Source organism: Panthera onca, chromosome E3, assembly GCF_046562875.1.
Source record: "Panthera onca isolate mPanOnc1 chromosome E3, mPanOnc1 haplotype 2, whole genome shotgun sequence".
In the NCBI taxonomy this organism is placed as follows: Eukaryota; Metazoa; Chordata; class Mammalia; order Carnivora; family Felidae; genus Panthera; species Panthera onca.
This window is the reverse complement of record NC_138354.1, coordinates 6,779,137-6,798,781: the sequence shown is the minus strand read 5'-3', so window position 1 is coordinate 6,798,781 and position 19,645 is coordinate 6,779,137. Positions and strand designations below refer to the sequence as shown.

The 19,645-nt window shown below is 42.1% G+C and overlaps 2 protein-coding genes, 1 non-coding gene and 1 pseudogene across 3 annotated transcripts in view; all 4 read left to right on the top strand.

The window, feature by feature from the left end:
- The window catches only part of TRIM4 (tripartite motif containing 4), a 423,353-nt gene that overhangs the window by 296,514 nt on the left and 107,194 nt on the right, over positions 1-19,645 (top strand). The window lies entirely within an intron of this gene.
- LOC132689569 (putative olfactory receptor 1F12P) lies at positions 6,882-8,043 on the top strand. Its single transcript, XM_060649463.2, has one exon. It carries the CDS (start codon positions 6,989-6,991, stop codon positions 7,931-7,933), a length of 945 nt encoding a protein of 314 aa, XP_060505446.1. The 5' UTR covers positions 6,882-6,988; the 3' UTR covers positions 7,934-8,043.
- LOC132689573 (elongation factor 1-beta pseudogene) lies at positions 11,768-12,486 on the top strand (annotated as a pseudogene).
- Positions 17,318-17,426, top strand: LOC132676669 (U6 spliceosomal RNA). The gene has a single exon (XR_009609077.1). It is a non-coding gene; the product is annotated as a U6 spliceosomal RNA (small nuclear RNA).

Here is a 19,645-nt window from a genome sequence, read left to right as displayed (position 1 = left end):
GAGATAGTATCTCAGTGTGGTTTTGATTTGTATTTCCCTGATGTTGATGACATTGAGCATCTTTTCATGTGCCTGTTGGCCATCTGGATGTCTTCTCTGGAAAAGTGTCTATTCATGTCTTCTGCCCACTTCTTCACTGTTTTTTGTTTTTTTTTTTCAGGTGTTGAGTTTGGTAAGTTCTTTATAGATTTTGGATACTAACCCTGGATATGTCATTTGCAAATATCTTCTCCCATTCAGTCAGTTGCCTTTTAGTTTTGTTGATTGTTTCCTTTGCGGTGCAGAAGCTTTTTATCTTGATGTGGTCCCAATAGTTCATTTTTGCTTTTAATTCCCTTGCCTTTGGAGATGTGTCAAGCAAGAAATTGCTGCAGCTGAGGTCAGAGAGGTTGTTTCCTTTTTTCTCCTCTAGGGTTTTGATGGTTTCCTGTCTCACATTTAGGTCTTTCATCCATCTTGAGTTTATTTTTGTGTATGGTGTAAGAAAGTGGCCTAGTTTCATTCTTCTGCGTGTTGCTGTCCAGTTCTCCCAGCACCGTCTGTTAAAGAGACTGTCTTTTTTCCATTGGATACTCTTTCCTGCTTTGTCAAAGATTAGTTGGCCATACATTTATGGGTCCAATTCTGTCTTCTGTATTCTATGCCATTGATCTATGTGTCTGTTTTTGTACCAATACCATACCGTCTTGATGATTACAGGTTTGCAGTAGAGGATAAAGTCTGGGACTGTGATGCCTCCTGCTTTGGTTTTCTTTTTCAATATTACTTTGGCTATTTGGGGTCTTTTGTGGTTCCATACAAATTTTAGGATTGCTTGTTCTAGCTTCGAGAAGAATGCCAGTATAATTTTGATTGGGATTGCACTGAATGTGTAGATTGCTTTGCACAGTACTGACATTTTAACAATATTTATTCTTCCAATCCATGAGCATGGAATATTTTTCCATTTCTTTGTGTCTTCTTAAATTTCCTTCTATATGTTCCTTTACTTTATCCATTATAATTTTCTTTGAACAAATATTTCATTTCCCAAATTGATTAAAATCCAAATATTCAAATTCATCATTGGTGGGAATGAAATCACCTTTTCATCTTTTTTTTTGGTGTTTATTTATTGTTGCTATGTCAGTAAGCAATTTACCAATTTTTGTGTGACATTATACTCTGCAACTTTGTTCAGCTAACTTTATTTTCATCACTGACTTCATTTCTTTTAATAGCTTAGCTATTAGATATTTTGGGAAAAAAAGGTATGTGTTTTTTTTTCTTTTCTGATAGCCATTGCCAGCATTTTCAGCTAAATATTAAATAAGGAATGAAAACAGAGAACATCCACATTTTGTTCTTTTGAAGGAAAAGTGTAAGTCTTCAATGAACATAATGTTGACTCATTTTTATTCTATTTTAATGTTTATTTACTTTAGAGACAGACAGACAGACAGACAGACAGAGTGTGAGTGGAGAAGAGGCAGAGAGAGGGAGACACAGAATCTGAAGCAGGTTCCAGGCTCTGAGCTGTCAACACAGAGCCCGATGCGGGGCTTGAACTCATGAACTGTGAGATCATGACCTGAGCTGAAGTCAGACGCTTAAGCAACTGAGCCACCCAGGAGACCCAGCTCTTGTTTTTAAATACACCATTTGTCAGGGTGCCTGAGTGGCTCAACTGGCTAAGCATCTGATTCTTGGTTTCAGCTCAGGCATGATCTCACAGTCAAGGGATAAGAGCCACCATGTCAGGCACTGCACTGAGCATGGAGCCTGCTTAAGATATTCTCTCTCTCTCTCTCTCTCTCTCTCCTCCCCTTCCCTCCCTCCCTCTTCCCCTTTCCCCCATTCTCTCTCTCTCTCTCAAAAATAAAAAAAAAAGAAAAAGAAAGCACATTTTCTTCATCGGAGTCAGAAGCTCCTAGAAACTATTTAATAACTTTGTATTCCTTTCTCTGTTCTTGTTATATGCATGCTAATTCTTTTTGCATCTTTGGGGCTACTGTATATATGTAGGTAGCCATCTACTTTATTTGATAAGATATGTTAGCCTCTAATTGAAAATAATAGTCCACTTAAATATGAACCTTTTTTTTTCTTTTTTTTTTTAATGTATATTTACTTATTTTTTTGACAGGGAAAGGGTACAAGCGGGGGAGAGGTAGAGAGAAAGTGAGAGAGAGAATCCCAAGCAGGCTCCATGCTATCAGCATGGAGCCCAATGTGGGGCATAATCAACTGAGTCACCCAGGAGCACCTAAATGTAAATCTTTTGCACTAGCAATTAACATGGCTTCATTCTAATTTTCATTCTCATTTGTTTGTCAAAATTGACATTATCAATTCTTTTTTTTATCAATTCTTTTTCAAAGAATCAATTAAAAGACTTCTGCTTAAATTCTTTTTCTGCATCATTTGTTTTTAGTTTTATTATCTGTATTTTAACTTGTTTCCCCTTCTAAATTATTTAAGCAAAGTTCACTATGGTTCAATCACTGGATAAAATTAAACATGAGGACTCCAAAGTCAAAGACAAGCACTTTCTCCACCCCTTGGGCTCTCACAAAACAGGTCTGGTATTGAAGCCAACACAAACCCCAGAGCTGCTGTGGTCACCAGAGAGAGATTCAGGCCATTCTGTGTGCTGGCTGCCCAAGGACCAGACCTCAGTGAATAGATGTATGAGTCTAGGTATGTATGGATGAGTGACCTAAGTGAATAGATGTATGAGTCTAGGTATGCAGGGCAGTGTGTCCTGCAGTGTGGAGCCTGTATCTACAGGGGTCTGAGGGTTTGGCATTCAGTGGCTTACAAAGATGGAGACAAATAGTATCAAATCACATGGTGAGAAATTGATTCCTTTTTGAGTTCTCCCTCAACCCTTCAGACTACCTCTCTGAGAAATACTCAAGTGCCATTTCTTTAACTCCTCCCTAGGACTTTACATTCTCCTTTTTTAACCAAGAAAAGGTAGGTTTAAGACTCAGAACTCTCTACAGGTAATAGCATCTAGCTAAAATTCAGCAAGTGATATTGTTTTCTTCTGTATCATGGAGTGCAAATTTTCATTTTTAATAAATGAATTCCACTTAACAAAATTAGTGAGTTAAATAACAGTATTAAGGAAACAATACAGGTGATAAGTTAATATGAGTGACGTCTGAGAGACAGGAGGTTGATATCAGGTGAATGAGGACTATATTTAAGGTCTCACCCAATCTCAAGGACATATGGTCACAAAGGGGAACATTAAGAACAGTTATCCCTTCATTCAACAACTGCATAAAAACAACTGAGTGTCTCCTTTAGTCCAGGCATGGTTCTAGAAACTGGGGATACAATAATACATAAAAATAAAGTTCCTGCCCTCATTGGCTTATATACTAGAGAAACAGAATGATAGATGGATGATAGATAGATAGATTGATATAGATAGATAGACAGACACACAATAAATGATGCTGAGAATAAAAACAAAGCAAAACAAGGGGGAAGACAGAAAGGGGCACTATTTTAGATAGGTGGTTGCGGGAACCCTGAGCAGAGATCACATATGAGCAGAAATTGGAATGAAGTAAAGGACTGAGGGAAGAGAATTCCAGGCAGTTGTATAACAAGTACAAGGGCCCTGAGGTAGGGACATGTTTGACATGTTCAGGTTGGGTGAGAAGGCCCTGGTGGCCAGCCTATGGAAAGTGAGGGGGCAACAGAAGGAGGTGAGATCAGGGGAAGGGCAAAGGTCTGGGTCATGCATAGCCCTGAGGATTTGGCAACGACTGTGGGTTTTGTCCCAAGTGAGATGGGGAGCCATTGGAGGATTTTGAACAGAGAAATAACAATCTGACTCATATTTATTAATTTTCCCTCTGGTGGCCTTGTAGAAACAATGTCGAGGGTAGGGTAAGGATAGAAACAGAACCCAGCTAAGAAACTATTTTAATAATCTGGATGGAAATAATGATTGTTTGGGCTAGGAAAGTAGCAGGGAACAGAGAGAAAAAGTACCATTCTGGATATATTTCAAAGTTAGAGATGACAGAATTTGCCAACACACTGGATAAGGAGAGTAAAACAAAAGAGGAGTGAGAGGTGGTGCTGAGGTTTTGGCTTGAGCAATTAAAATAGTAAGATGAGGATGAACGAGGTGGCAGTGGGCTGGAAGAAGGGAAGATCAGCGGCACGGTTCTGGACAATCTGAGATGCCTATTGGACACCTAAATGGACATGAGGAGTAGGCAGTTAGACATACCTAGGTTTGAAGTTCAAGGGGGAAAATCCCAAACTGGAAATAGAAATTTGGATGGCATTTGAAGCTTTGGGACTACTGAGACCACTTCAGGCATGAGTGTACAGAGAAGAGATGGGGCTTGAGAGTCAATGGCACATCCCAATTGGTGCAGGTCAGAAGGATGAGAAGGACAGTAAGTAAGAAACCAGTGAGGCAGGAGAGGTGCCACAACAAAACTGTGCTTTGAAACCCAGTGGAGAGCATATTTCCAGACGGTGGGAGTGACCAACCATGCCAACTATGGCTTTTTCGTTTAGTAAGATGGAGCCTGAGAACCAACCTTAGATGTGGCAATGGTGGCCTTGACCAAGGATGTTTTGTGGATTGTGGGGAAGCCTGAGAAGGGGGCTTCATGAGTGAATGGGAAGAAGGGAATGGGGAATGTATCCTGGCCACAGTTTGAGGACTTTTGTGGAAAGGGGGAGTAGAAAGGTAACCTGATAGCCCCAAGGATGGAGGGAATGTGGGTCAAGAGTGGATTTTTAAAACTGGGTGATGTCTGCATGCTGACAGGAATGATTCAGAAGCTAGGAGAAAAACCCTTTTCATTTTAAGTTAGACTCTCTTAACTTCAGTTTTCTTCAAATAGGAGCACTTGGGAAGAGTACCTTCCTAACAAGTGGGAAGTTGTAACAAGAATTTTTTTTTCTCCCACATCTCTGGGGAAGTGGAGGCTTGGAAGGAAAATAGGATGGTGCCACTTTGGTTTGAAAGGAGTATTAGACAAGGAAGGGATAGAGCTTTTGCCACTACACACACTGATGGTCCCAGTCTCAGAGGAGATTTCTCCCAGTACACCCAGTACAGATGATTCTCCCCACCATGCCCCTGCCCCACCAAGCTGCTCAACATATCTCTTCTTCTGCCCTAGTGCTGGCCATTCCAGGAGGCCCTGACCCAAATGCCCCAAGTCTAAGTTCACCTGGTAGTGCTTTTTTGGTCTTTTGGAGAAAATCAAAGCAGTGAAATTGAAGGAGGACATTTAGCTTCCACACTAAGGAACAGCTCTCTCAACACAGGCCAAGAACTCAACTGAGATCTGCAGCAGACCAAAATCTCCATCCCTCCTTTACCCTCCTCAGCTGCACTGGTAAGTTCCTTTGCTCCTAGCAGGCTCTGCCTCAGCAAAGTGGAGGCATGGATGAAGGCAACCTCCCAAGACAGCTTCCCCCTGTCACTCCCTACCCAGTTCCCCCAGTGGACCACAACACTACCCCCAAGCTTTTCCAGACTGATTTCCCTCATCAGCTCTTCCCCCATCCCCAGTCAAGACACCGACTCAAGTATCCTCTCTCCCTTTTTGTGATTTACGTTCTCATAGGACCGCAAATCCCAACTATGTCTTGTGAAGCAGTGGGAAATAATTAATATTATATCTAATGAAACTTCAACTGAGCTCACACTGTTTAGTGGGGTCCTTCTGTTTCCTTTCCGTCAACTTTATTCCTTTGGGCAATGTCACACTTGTAGAAGTTTCTCTTTGTTATCCGCAGGGGCAACTCTCACTCACCAGAGCAAGTCCCTTCCTGGATAAGCCCAGACAAAAGGGGCTGAGCTGTCCCAGTCAGCAGGCTCTTTAGTCCAGGTTTGTCCTGATGTACTCCATCCACATCATCACCAGGACCAAGGTGACCCAGAGCCGGTGACAAATCAGCCAGGGCACCCTAAGCCCCAGGCTATATTTGACTGGAGGAACAAAGGGAGACAAAGTATTTGAGGGGAAGGAAGGTATGTACAAATAATACCCTCTGGTTCTATATATGCGCCATTGTGGTTCCAGAATTCTGTAGAGGAAGGGCCTTCAGGTGGCAACCTTATTGGGAATAAGAAGAAACTGTGTTTTTATAGTTTTTTTTTAAATTTTTAAATGTTTATTTTTGAGGGGCACCTGGGTGGCTCAGTCAGTTGAGTGATCGACTTCGGCTCAGGTCACAATCTCACAGTCTGGGAGTTCGAGCCCCGTGTCAGGCTCTGTGCTGACAGCTCAGAGCCGGGAGCCTGCTTCAGATTCTGTGTCTCCCTCTCTCTCTCTTCCTCCCCCGTTCATGCTCTGTCTCTGTCTCAGAAATAAACACTAAAAAAATTAAATTAAATTTAAAAAAATAATAAATGTTTATTTTTGAGAGACAGAGCAGGAGTAGGGGAGGGGCATAGAGAGAGGGAGACAGAAAATCTGAAACAGGCCCCAGGATCTGAGCTGTTGGCACAGAGCCCGACGTGTGGCTCGAACCCACGAGCTACATGATCATGACCTGAGCTGAAGTCAGATGCTTAACCGACCGAGCCACCCAAAGAACCCAAAGAACCCCTATGGTTCTTTATTTAATAGTGAGGTAACATTAGTTGCTCAGATCAAAAAATGAGTATGACAGAAATTTGGGGGGCACCACTGAGTACCTGGCCATATGTCACAAGGATTCTCTTTTGAGGGATGGCAGATGGGGCTTTGCACCGTTCCAGATCAGCAGCATTTTGCTAGTGAATAATTAAAACCCTGACTTTGGGATCTGTTGGGACGATAAGACTGCCTGGTTGAAGCTTTTCCTATGGTAGGTGGAGAGCTTTCTTTGGAGTTTGTACCAAATGAACAGAGATGTGAGTTGGCCAGATGTGAGCTGAGGAGTTGTATGAGGAAAAAAGGGAGGCACGGGTGCCACCCCCTGCTCCATATAGCCTGTGCCTGATCTGATCTCCCAGCAGGACCAGGCAACCATGGAGGAAGAAAACTACACAAGTGCCTCTGAGTTCATCCTCCTAGGGCTCTCCACCCAGCCCGAAAGGCAAGATCTGATCTTTGGGCTCTTCCTTGTCATGTACCTGGTCGGGGCAGCAGGGAACTTGCTCATCATCCTGGCCATTGGTTCAGACTCCCACCTCCACACACCCATGTACTTCTTCCTCAGCAACCTGTCCCTTGTGGATTTCTGCTTCATCTCCTCCACAGTCCCTAAGATGCTTGTGAACATCCAGATGCAGACTCAGTCCATTTCTTATTGTGGCTGCCTAACCCAGATCTACTTCTGCATTTTGCTTGCCAACATGGACAACTTTCTCCTGATGGCAATGGCTTATGACCGTTATGTGGCCATCTGCCACCCCCTTCACTATTCCACCATGATGAGTCTGCAAATCTGTGCCCTGATGCTGGGGAGCTCCTGGCTCATCGCCAACCTCCACTCCCTGCTACATACTGTCCTCATGGCTCGGCTGGAGTTCTGTGCCAGCAACGTCATCCCTTACTTCTTTTGTGACCTCATTCCCCTGCTCCAGCTATCCTGTTCCAATACACAGCTCAACCAGCTCATGATTCTGCTGGTGGGGGGTTTGATTGTCCTAATTCCTTTCCTCGCCATTCTTGTGTCCTACACCCACATTGTGTCTGCTGTGCTTAAGGTCCCATCTACCCAGGGCAAACAAAAGGCCTTTTCTACCTGTGGTTCTCATCTCGCTGTAGTCACCCTCTTCTATGGGACTATCACGGGGGTCTACTTGAGTCCCTCATCATCCCATTCAACTGGCAAGGATTCACTGGCTTCAGTGATATATATGGTGGTCACACCCATGCTGAACCCCTTCATTTACTGCCTGAGAAACAAGGACATGAAGGGAGCCACAAGAAAACTGTTCAGTATAAAGGCTTTATCCTGTGGGCTGTGACAGCAAAGACCCCTCTTAGGGCCTTTGTGCTGGGAAGGGGATGAATTAGAGACAGGCTCCACATATAGAAGGCTAGAGAAACATAGACTTAATTGTCTTGGGTCACCATGGCCAGGAAGTCCTCTCATTTCTCCATAAGTAATTCGCAAGTTCCTTCTTGGGCTTTGCTCAAACTGCCCAAACATGGTGAGGGGCATAACCTCTCCCCTAAAGACAGAACCACATAAACAGATGCAAATTAGCTTTGTCTGAAGACCTTCCAGAGAAGTCCATGTGAAAAAAGAATCTGTGGCCTGTGCTGATAGCCTGTGCCAAAGGGATGCCCTCTCAGAGCTCCCATGCACCCTCTGTTCCTCAAATCCTTAACCTTCATGCATCCCAATTTCTAAACTCTTCTGCTGTACCCCCACTTCCTCAACCATCATCCCCACATTGTGGGTTGAATCTAGCTCTGGGGACAGACTTGATTGTCCTCAAAGCCATCCCACTCTTGGCCTTGGATGCTGCTGGGTAGGGTTCCATAGCTCTGTATACTCGCATTAGGGATGCTTACAGTGATATCTCAGCTGAACACCTAGACAGGCTGCAAGGGGTATGGTAGAACTTGATAGAGCATTACACAGAAAGTCCTAACCACTGACTTCTGGTCCTGGCCCTGTAGTTACTGGCCATTTGACTCCAGTCCATCTGAAATTCACCATTCTACCAAACACACTGTGTTTTTTAGTCTCTACTTTTGCTGTTCCAGTAGAGTCAACTTGCCCATTTCTATCAAGTTTCCAGGTGTCCTTCAGGCTCAGATAAAATACCATACCCTTCATGAAGCCACCTCAAGTCTCCCCAGCTGAGAGAATTTTCTGTCTCCTGGAACACCATATAATTGTAATGCTGTTCAACCCTTTCATATCTGGCTTTGCATGATTCGTGTTCACCACAACTCCACTCCAAACAGGATGGTTGGGTCATTTTTAAATTTTATAAAAGCTCCTATTCATCTTAAGAAACTCATCCTCAGAAGACTTTATCAAGTGCCTGGTTTAAAATAATGACTCGGGGCACCTGGGTGGCTTAGTTGGTTAAGTGTCCGACTTCGGCTGAGGTCATGATCTCGCAGTCTGTGAGTTCAAGCCCCACGTTGGGCTCTGTGCAGACAGCTCAGAGCCTGGAGCCTGCTTCAGATTCTGTGTCCCTCTCTCGCTCTGCCACTCACCTGCTCCTGCTCTGTCTCTCTCTCTCTCTTAAGAATAAATAAGACATTTAAAAAAGTTTTTTAAATAATGACTCAATAAAAGTATGCTGCTAATAGATGCTAATGAGGACCATGACAATAGTGGCAAACGCAGGGAAAAAAAACATTTACATCCTTTCTCCCCATGATTTAGTCTTAACCAATATGTTTTATATCTTCCTCTCCCCTTTCAAGGTAAAAGAGCTACCAATCTGGGAGGTCAGAGCCTAAGGAGTTCACTGGTGCATATTTTATAAAGGGCAGTATACCCTAGAGGGTTAGCATCCAGGAATGAAGTCCCTTCCTTCTAGCCTGGCCCCTGGTTAGTCCTCTTCTATTTGTGGTCTGCCTGGAATCCCCACTTGAAGCCCAGTCACCCCTCTCTCTCTCTCCACACCATGCCCGAGCACACGATCCTCAATTCAGATTTGGGGCTGAGAGTAGGAAGCGGGTAGGCCCATACTATTTTCCAGCTCACTTTTGATCACTGAGTCCACGATGGAGGTTACTGAGTGTAACTCAGACACCCACAAAGTGGTACTCTGGCTCAAAGTTTGCTATTGTCCTTTGAGCATAGTGTTTCCTTGGGAATCTTCAAGAGTTGTAATGATTTGGCAGGAAAGGACTTAGGCTTTCTTGGGTCTCTGACCATAAAACCACAATAACAGCAAGAAAATCTCACCTCAAACCTATAAAAATGCTGTGAAGAAAAGCCGATGTCAACATGGAGGGGAAGTCTTCCTTTAATATGGTTTTGCTACAATGGTGAATAATACAATGGTTTGGACCCAAGGTTAAAAAAAAAAGTGAACAAGAAAAAAAAAAAAGAGGGGCAGCGCTGAATAAATATGAAAGACCTTCAACTGACCTTGCTCACTGGTGGGCTGTGAGAAGGCTCTCTGGCTCAGAGGCCTCTCTTCCAAGGAAGGGCACAGGATGAGATAATCCTTCTCTCATAGCAAACACCTTTGCAGACTGGCTCTATTCCTGGCCCAGAGACCGCTTGCTGAGGGGCAAGTGGAAAAGGATGTTCTCTTCCTCATCCTACACAGAGGTCAACTATAAAAAGTTCAGAAGCCCAGCCACCTTTACAGTCTTGGCAGCATAAACCTAATTCTGTGAACTTATCAGACTGTTAATTTCTATTTAAAAAATAAAGTGTTAAATTCTTATGTCATACACAAAAATAAACTCAAGGTGAATGAAAGACCTAAATGTTAGACAGGAAACCATCAAAACCCTAGAGGAGAAAACAGGCAACAACCTCCTTGACCTCAGCCGCATCAATTTCTTGCTCAACATATCTCTAAAGGCAAGAGAATTAAAAGCAAAAATGAACTATTGGTACATCATCAAGATAAAAAGCTTCTGCACGGCAACAGAAACAATCAACAAAACTAAAAGGCAACTGACTGAATGGGAGAAGATATTTGCAAATGACCTATCAGATAAAAGGTTAGTATCCAAAATCTATAAAGAACTTACCAAACTCAGCACCCAAAAAACAAATAATCCAGTGAAGAAATAGGTAGAAGACATGAACAGACACTTTTCCAAAGAAGACATCCAGATGGCCAACTGACACATGAAAAAATGCTCAACATCACTCATCATCAGGGAAATACAAATTAACCACACTGAGATACCACCTTACACCGTCAGTGGCTAAAATTAACAACTCAGGAAACAACAGATGCTGGCGCAGATGTGGAGAAACAGGAACCCTCTTGCGCTGTTGGTGGGAATGCAAACTGGTGCAGTTGCTGGAAAACAGTGTGGAGGTTCCCCAAAAACTAAAAATAGAACTACCCCAAGACCTAGCAATAGCACTACCAGGAATTTATCCAAAGGAGACAAAAGTGCTGATTCATAGGGGCACATGTACCCCAATATTTATAGCAGCACTATCAACAATAGCCAAATTATGGAAAGAGCCCAAATGTCCATCAACTGATGAATGGATAAAAATATGGTTTATATATACAATGGAATACTACTTGGCAATGAGAAAGAATGAAATCTTGCCATTTGCAACAACATGGATGGAACTGGAGAGTATTATGCTAAGTGAAATAAGTCAGTCAGAGAAAGACAGATATATGTTTTCACTCACATGTGAATTTGAGAAACTTAACAGAAGACCATGGGGGAAGGGAAGGGGAAAAAATAGTTTCAAACAGAGAGGGAGGCAAACCATAAGAGACTCAAATACAGAGAACAAACTGAGGGTTGATGGGGGCCTGGGGGAAAGGAGAAAATGGGTGATAGGCATTGAGGAGGGTACTTGTTGGGATAAGCACTGCGTGTTGTATGTAAGCGATGAATCATGGGAATCTACTCCCGAAGCCAAGAGCACAGTGTATACACTGTGTTAGCTAACTTGACAATAAATTATATTTTAAAATTAATAATAAGGTATTCAAGAAGAAAGGAAAAAATAGTTCTAGTATCCACATTTTTTTAAATAGCATTATTAAGTACCACCAGTAGTAAAGTGGAAGTATCTTCAAGAATAATGAGACCCTTTTCCCTCTTAGCACAAGGCGCTCACTCCCCATGCTCGTCTTTTCCTCCACTGCAGCCCCGTTCTGGGATCAGCTCACGCCATGGGTTTTGGAGACCTGAAACCCCCATTGGCCTCCAGGTGCTCAACGACTACCTGGCAGACAAGAGCTACATCGAGGGGTATGTGTCATCACAAGCAGACGTGGCAGTATTTGAAGTAGTCTCCGGCCCTCCACCTGCCAACTTGTATCGTGTCCTATGTTGGTATAATCACATCAAGTTTTACGAAAAGGAAAAGACCAGTCTTCCAGGAGTGAAGAAAGCTTTGGGCAAGTATGGCCCTGCTAATGTGGAATGCATCACAGGAAGTGGAGCTACAGATAGTAAAGATGATGATGACATTGATCTCTTTGGTTCTGAGGAGGAGGAAGAAAGTGAAGAAGCAAAGCGGTCAAGAGAGGAACGCCTTGCACAATATGAGTCAAAGAAAGCCAAAAAACCTGCACTTGTTGCCAAGTCTTCCATCTTACTAGACGTGAAACCTTGGGACGATGAGACAGATATGCAACTGAGTGCGTCCGAAGCATTCAAGCAGACAGCTTGGTTTGGGACTCTTCTAAACTAGTTCCAGTGGGGTATGGAATCAAAAAACTTCAAATACAGTGTGTAGTGGAAGATGATAAAGTTGGAACAGATATGCTGGAGGAGTGGATCACTGCTTTTGAGGACATGTGCAGTCCATGGACTTGGCTGCTTTTAATAAGATCTGAAGTTCATTGTAGATAATTGCCCTTAAATAAAAGCTTGAAGACAAAAAAAAAAAAAAAAAAAGAATGAGAATAGGGGTGCCTAGAAGGCTCAGTTGGCTAAGCATCCAACTTTGATTTCAGCTCAGGTCCTGATCTTACAGTTCGTGAGTTCAAGCCCCAAGTGGGGCTCTATATTGACAGTGCAGAACCTGCTTGGGATTCCTTCTCTCCTTCTCTCCCTGCCTCTCCCCAGCTTGTGCTCTCTCTCTCTCTCTCTTTCTCTCTCTGAAAATAAACTTAAAAAAAAGAATAATGAGAATAATAAATATCTCCTTTACAGCATTTTCCAAGTCCTATATAACCCTTTCACCCCGATACCTTCCTGTTCACAGTGGATACCTTTTCCACACCAGAGGGCCATAGCTACATCCACTTAACAAATACAATTTGAGCTCCAATGACAATTCTGCACCAGGTAATATTATAGGTACTGATATATCAGCAAACAAAAGAAAGTTTCTACCTTCATGCAGCTAATGTTCCAGGGCATGGGAAGAGAACAGGAAAAAACAACAAACAAACAAACAAACAAAAAAAAACCAAATATGCACATGTCAGAAAGCTGTAAGTGCTAAGTGCTATAAAGAAAAAGAAAAACATATTCAGGTCAGGAACTAGCAACTGATAAGGAGTATAATTGTGGTAGGGTCTGTGCTTCAAGTGTCCATTGCTGAGAAAAAAAAAACACCCAAATTTAGTGGCTTAAAATAACAGCAATCACCGGGGTGCCTGGCTGGCTCAGTTGGTGGAGCATGTGACCCTTAATCTCAGGGGGGTGAGTTCAAGCTCCACATTGGGCATGGACCCTACTTAAAAGAAATAATAAAACAATAAAAAATAAATAATGCCTATCTAACCAGGGCTACTATAGAGGTTAAACAAGTTCTTGTATATAAAATAACCTGTGATAACTAATAGATAGTCAATAAATGTTAGTTAAAGCAATCTTTAAAAAATAACAGCACACATAGACCAATGGAATAGAATAGAAACCCCAGAACTAGACCCACAAACGTATGGCCAACTCATCTTTGACAAAGCAGGAAAGAACATCCAATGGAAAAAAGACAGTCTCTTTAACAAATGGTGCTGGGAGAACTGGACAGCAACATGCAGAAGGTTGAAACTAGACCACTTTCTCACACCATTCACAAAAATAAACTCAAAATGGATAAAGGACCTGAATGTGAGACAGGAAACCATCAAAACCTTAGAGGAGAAAGCAGAAAAAGACCTCTCTGACCTCAGCCGTAGCAATCTCTTACTCGACACATCCCCAAAGGCAAGGGAATTAAAAGCAAAAGTGAATTACTGGGACCTTATGAAGATAAAAAGCTTCTGCACAGCAAAGGAAACAACCAACAAAACTAAAAGGCAACCAACGGAATGGGAAAAGATATTTGCAAATGACATATCAGACAAAGGGCTAGTATCCAAAATCTATAAAGAGCTCACCAAACTCCACACCCAAAAAACAAATAACCCAGTGAAGAAATGGGCAGAAAACATGAATAGACACTTCTCTAAAGAAGACATCCGGATGGCCAACAGGCACATGAAAAGATGTTCAACGTCGCTCCTTATCAGGGAAATACAAATCAAAACCACACTCAGATATCACCTCACGCCAGTCAGAGTGGCCAAAATGAACAAATCAGGAGACTATAGATGCTGGAGAGGAAGTGGAGAAACAGGAACCCTCTTGCACTGTTGGTGGGAATGCAAATTGGTGCAGCCGCTCTGGAAAGCAGTGTGGAGGTTCCTCAGAAAATTAAAAATAGACATACCCTATGACCCAGCAATAGCACTGCTAGTAATTTATCCAAGGGATACACGAGTACTGATGCCTAGGGGCACTTGTACCCCAATGTTTATAGCAGCACTCTCAACAATAGCCAAATTATGGAAAGAGCCTAAATGTCCATCAACTGATGAATGGATAAAGAAATTGTGGTTTATATACACAATGGAATACTACGTGGCAATGAGAAAGAATGAAATATGGCCTTTTGTAGCAATGTGGATGGAACTGGAGAGTGTGATGCTAAGTGAAATAAGCCATACAGAGAAAGACAGATACTATATGGTTTCACTCTTATGTGGATCCTGAGAAACTTAACAGAAACCCATGGGGGAGGGGAAGGAAAAAAAAAAAGAGAGAGGTCAGAGTGGGAGAGAGCCAAAGCATAAGAGACTGTTAAAAACTGAGAACAAACTGAGGGCTGATGGGGGGTGGGAGGGAGGGGAGGATGGGTGATGGGTATTGAGGAGGGCACCTTTTGGGATGAGCACTGGGTGTTGTATGGAAACCAATTTGACAATAAATTTCATATATTAAAAAATAAATAAATAAAATAAAATAAAAGTAAAAAAAAAATAACAGCAATCATTTATTTTCTCTTTCATATTTCTGGGGGTGACTGGGTTGATCTCAGCAATGCTCCCTCAGGGTCCATCATGCAGTTGTATACAAACAAGCTTGGGCTGGAGTTCTCCTGAAGGATTCCCCACTCATGCATCTAACGGTTGATGCTGGTTGTCAGTGAGGACCACAGTTAGGGCTGTTGTTGCTGGAGTGTGGCATGTCTGTGTGACATGGGCTTCTTCACAGCATGACGGTTCTGTTCCAAGGCCAGCATCCCAACTACTGTTTTTCATGACCTACCATGAGGAGTAACATAGCCTCACTGCCTCCGTATTTTGTTAAGAGTCACGAAGGTCAGTCAATTTCAAGAGGAAAGGAATCAGACTCTATCTCTTAATGGGAAGAATGACAAAGAATTTGCAGACACATTTTAAAAATATCACAGGTAGTTAGGAAAGGTCTCTCAAAACAGAAACTCACATGAAGAAGAGATATAAAGTTGCAAAAGGTCTTGAGAAAATGGGTTCCAGGCAAAGAGAACAAAAGCATAGCCCCTAAGAGGGAGCATTCCTGGCATGTTGGTCAATGTGCTCCAGGAAGAACTGTTAGTTAAGTAACAGTTAACTCAGGCTTTTATTCTGAGAAGGGAAGCCTTTGGAAAGTTCTGAACAGAGAAGTGAGATAATCTTATTTATATTTTCTAAAGATTGTCTGGTTCTTATATGGTGAAGAGACTATCAAGAAGAAAGAATAGAAGCATGCAAATTAATCAGAAGGCTGTTAAAGTAGTCCAAGAGAGATGGTGGCTCAGACCTGAACATGCTGGAGGTAATATTAAGTTGCCAGACTGTGTGTGGGTTGAACGGAGAACCAGCAGAATTTGCTGATGGTGTGGATTCGGGGTATGAGAGAGTGTTGTAGGCTTTTTGGCCTGAGCAACTGAGGGAATGCAAGGTCTATCCACTAAGATGAGAAAAAAAAAAAAAAAGAGAGAGAGAGAGGTTTGGATGGTGGAGAGAAAACCAAGCGGTTGGTTTTGTGATAAGTTTGAGATGCCTATTTGATCTTCAAAGTGGGTAGCAGTATCTGTGAGTTAGAACTCAAGGGAGAATTCAAAACACCCTGGAATCTCGCTTCCCCCCACCCCACCATGCCACTGAAACTGCTCTTACCAATACCACCAATGATTCTTTAAGTTGATAAAGCCAATGCACATTTCTGTCTTTTTTTTTTTTAGTGGTAAAATACATATAACGTAAATTTATCATCTTAAAGTGCTCAGTTCAGTGGCATACAGTACATTCACACTGTTGTGCAGCCACACCATCATCCCTCCATAGAACTCCTCACTTTGCAAAACTGAAACTCTCCACCCATTAAACACCAACTCCCCATTCCTTCTGCTCCCAGACCCTGGCAACCACTCCTCTACTTTCTGTCTTTCTGAATTTGACTACTCTAGGTACTTCATATAAATGGAATCATACAGCACTTGTCCTTTTATTTCACTTAGCACAATGCCTTCAAGGTTCATCCATGCTGTAGCATGTCAGAATGTCCTCCCTTTTTAACGCTGAATAATCCATTCTATGGAAAGACCACATTTTGCTTATCCATTCATCCATTGATGGACACTTGGGTTGCCTCCACCTTTTGACTATGGTGAATAACACTGCTATGAACATGGCAGTCCCTGTTTTTAATTCTTTGGAGTCTACACCCAGAAGTGGAATTGCTACATCATATGGTAACTCGAGTTTTAATTTTTTGAGGAGACGCCATACTGTCTTACGAAGCACTTTTGCTTTTTATATTCCCACCAACAGTGTACAAGTGTTCTATTTTCTCCACACTCAAACTAAGAGATAAAAACAAACAAACAAACCTTGAAATCTCTATTAAACGTCTTCGGTGAAAAGTTGCATGTCTTTCTATCTGTCTGTAGCCTGAGGCTATTCTAAAAAATTTTTTTAATGTTTATTTATGTTTTAGAGACAGAGAGAGACAGAGCACAAGCTGAGCCAGGGAGGGGCAGAGAGAGAGGGAGTCACAGAATCAGAAGCAGGCTCCAGGCTCTGAGCTGTCAGCACAAAGCCTGACACAGGGCTCATACCCACAAATGGTGAGATCATGACCTGAGCCAAAGTCAGACACTTAACCACATGAGCCACCCAGGTGCCCCTAGCTTGAGGTTAGTCTACTACTTTTTTTTCGTTTTTGCTACTACACTTACTAAATTAGGAAAGGAAAATGAAATGCAGTAATATAATACATATTGAATAAAGATCCAATATTGAGATGTCAGTGTGTTCTGTATGAATGGAGCTATTCTGACCATGATATGGTCTATAGAAATTACAGTATAGGAATGGATCTCCCCTTAGATGACACCTAGAGTCAGCTCCATGTAAACAAAGTAGGTTTGGAACAGTTTGGATGGAAGGGTGGTAAGGAAATAGATATTAAAACTGAAAAGAGTGCTCACTTTGACAGCTTCCCAGGACTAAAATTGGGACCATACAGAGAAGATTAGCATGGCCTCTGCACAAGGATAACATGCAAATTTGTGAAACATTTTGTATTTTTGTATGGAATAGTTGAATCACTAAATTGTACACCTGAAACTACACTGGAAAGTAAATAAAAAATAAAATAAAATAAAATAAAATAAAATAAAATAAAATAAAATAAAATAAAATAAAATAAAATACTGAGAAAAGATCCAGTGGAATGAGATAAGGAGAATTATTTTTGCTACCTCTACATAATAAAGGAAATGTGTCCTTTGTGAAGGCTTCTTCCAACAAAGTGACAGCCAAATCTCAAACGGCCCTGCACTTAGTCTTCCCCTCCCTTATCTTTCTCCCCCTTATCTTCTTTTTCCTTCAACAAATCAAAACATCACTTTACTTTAGTCAGGCACAAAAGGATTACATCTTAAGATATTTTACTAAGAAGTCAAGGTAAAATAAGAGGAAACAACACGTCATTCAAAAAAACAAAACAAAAGGGAAGGCTTTTTTTTTTTTTCTTGAACAGAGATCTGATCTAGAATCCAGTCTACTATTGAACTCAACTTCTGGATGAGGACTGATTCTCAGTCACAGAAGCTGTGCTCTTTCTCAAACTCTCCTGTATCATTTCAGTGGTCTCGCCATCAATGCCTTCAATGCACTCTGAATCCTCCTCTATAGTTATACAGAACAAAGAGTTTACTTAAAAGAATACTGTTAAAGATCTTTTGCCAACACAGATCTCAGAACAACTTACAGATTTGGTTCTGTTAGTTCACAAAGTACTTTGCTAGTGGGACATCAGGATGTAACTGTCCTGTATTGTTGAAGAAATTTGTGTGTTATGGCTACAACCTGAGAGGAGTACAGTAACATTTTGCTATGGAAGGTCATGCGTTGCTGTTCCTTCCTAGAGCCATCTCATACTTGCTCTGGGCTGGTGGGAGTAAATTTCAGGATCTGTTCCAATGTTTGAATGAGCGCTCTGGTGAAGCCACAGTGTTCTACTCAATGGAGCTACCATTCTTAAAATTTATGTGCATTATTATCATCTGAGGAGTTGGGTAAAATGAAGATTCTTAGGTCCCTTTGGACCACTACTCCATCCACAAATACAGTTTTTAAAAGTTTCCCAAGGGGCACCTGGGTGGTTCAGTCAGTTAAATGTCCGACTTCGGCTCAGGTAATGATCTCGCAGTCTGTGAGTTCGAGCCCCGTGTCAGGCTCTGTGCTGACAGCTCAGGGCCTGGAGCCTGCTTCTGATTCTATGTCTCCCTCTCACTCTGCCCCTTCCCCACTCATGCTCTGTATCTCTCTCTCTCAAAAATGAATAAATGTTAAAAAAAAAAAAAAGTTCCCCAGGGGATTTTGATGTCAAGTGGTCTTCAGATAATAATTTGAGAATCTCTGTTGAAAAGCACTGTTAAAAGATAACCTGAAGCGTTTTTAAATTGTTAAGTTTGAGCAAAAACTGAGTCCCATCAGGCAGTATCAAACCAGAAGTGGTTAGCAGCACTCTATCCACAGGAGGTAGTGGCAAGACATGTAAAAAGATAGGAAGCAAAGCAAGGAAACCATGTGATTGGCTAGAGCTTACATTTGTCTTGTATGAGAAAGCCCAGTTGGCTGTTTGTGACTGTTTGTCCTTATGTTTTGATTTCTTAACCTTGAGGCATTTACAGACTTAGGTTTTGGGTTGCTTATGTAGGCTGCCAAGGCATTAGAACTACCTCAGTCAAATTAATGGCCTCCGTTTTTAATTAACTTAACAGCATAAAGAACAAAACCTCTATCTGGACTATCCTAAGGACAGTTTTCACCTTGAGCACAAAGTATGACAAAGACTTGCTAACTCCACCACTAGCAAGGATGTGAATACACCCGAGCAAGCTGACATAGCTGGATTTACTGAGTGTTGACTACCACCCAGAGGCAGCAGTATCCTCTGCAGTAGCGTGGAAAGCAAGGGAAAGTTCTTAGACAGTGGAGCTGGATCACTAACTTCTAGATCTGCTACACTGGATCTTTTGAGTCAGATGCCATTATTCTATGAGAAAATGATCTTCTAAAGTCCAACCCCACACAATCCAGTTACATGTCCCACTACTCCCCTTCCCTGAGTTTCCTGAAGTATAAAGTACTTCAATGTAGAGGTATGATCAGAGCCAGGTAGGATTTACCAGAGAGGCATCAGGGTCACATTTGGAGTAGGGGGTGACAGAGCAGTCAGGGACCAGTGAGGACACTGGAACGTTATGGGTCTCTAGGCATAACAGCTCTTGCTGATCTAAC

Bases quoted from the DNA above. Each gene is read 5' to 3' on its own strand.
- LOC132689569 (XM_060649463.2), top strand. From the start codon at position 6,989: ATGGAGGAAGAAAACTACACAAGTGCCTCTGAGTTCATCCTCCTAGGG.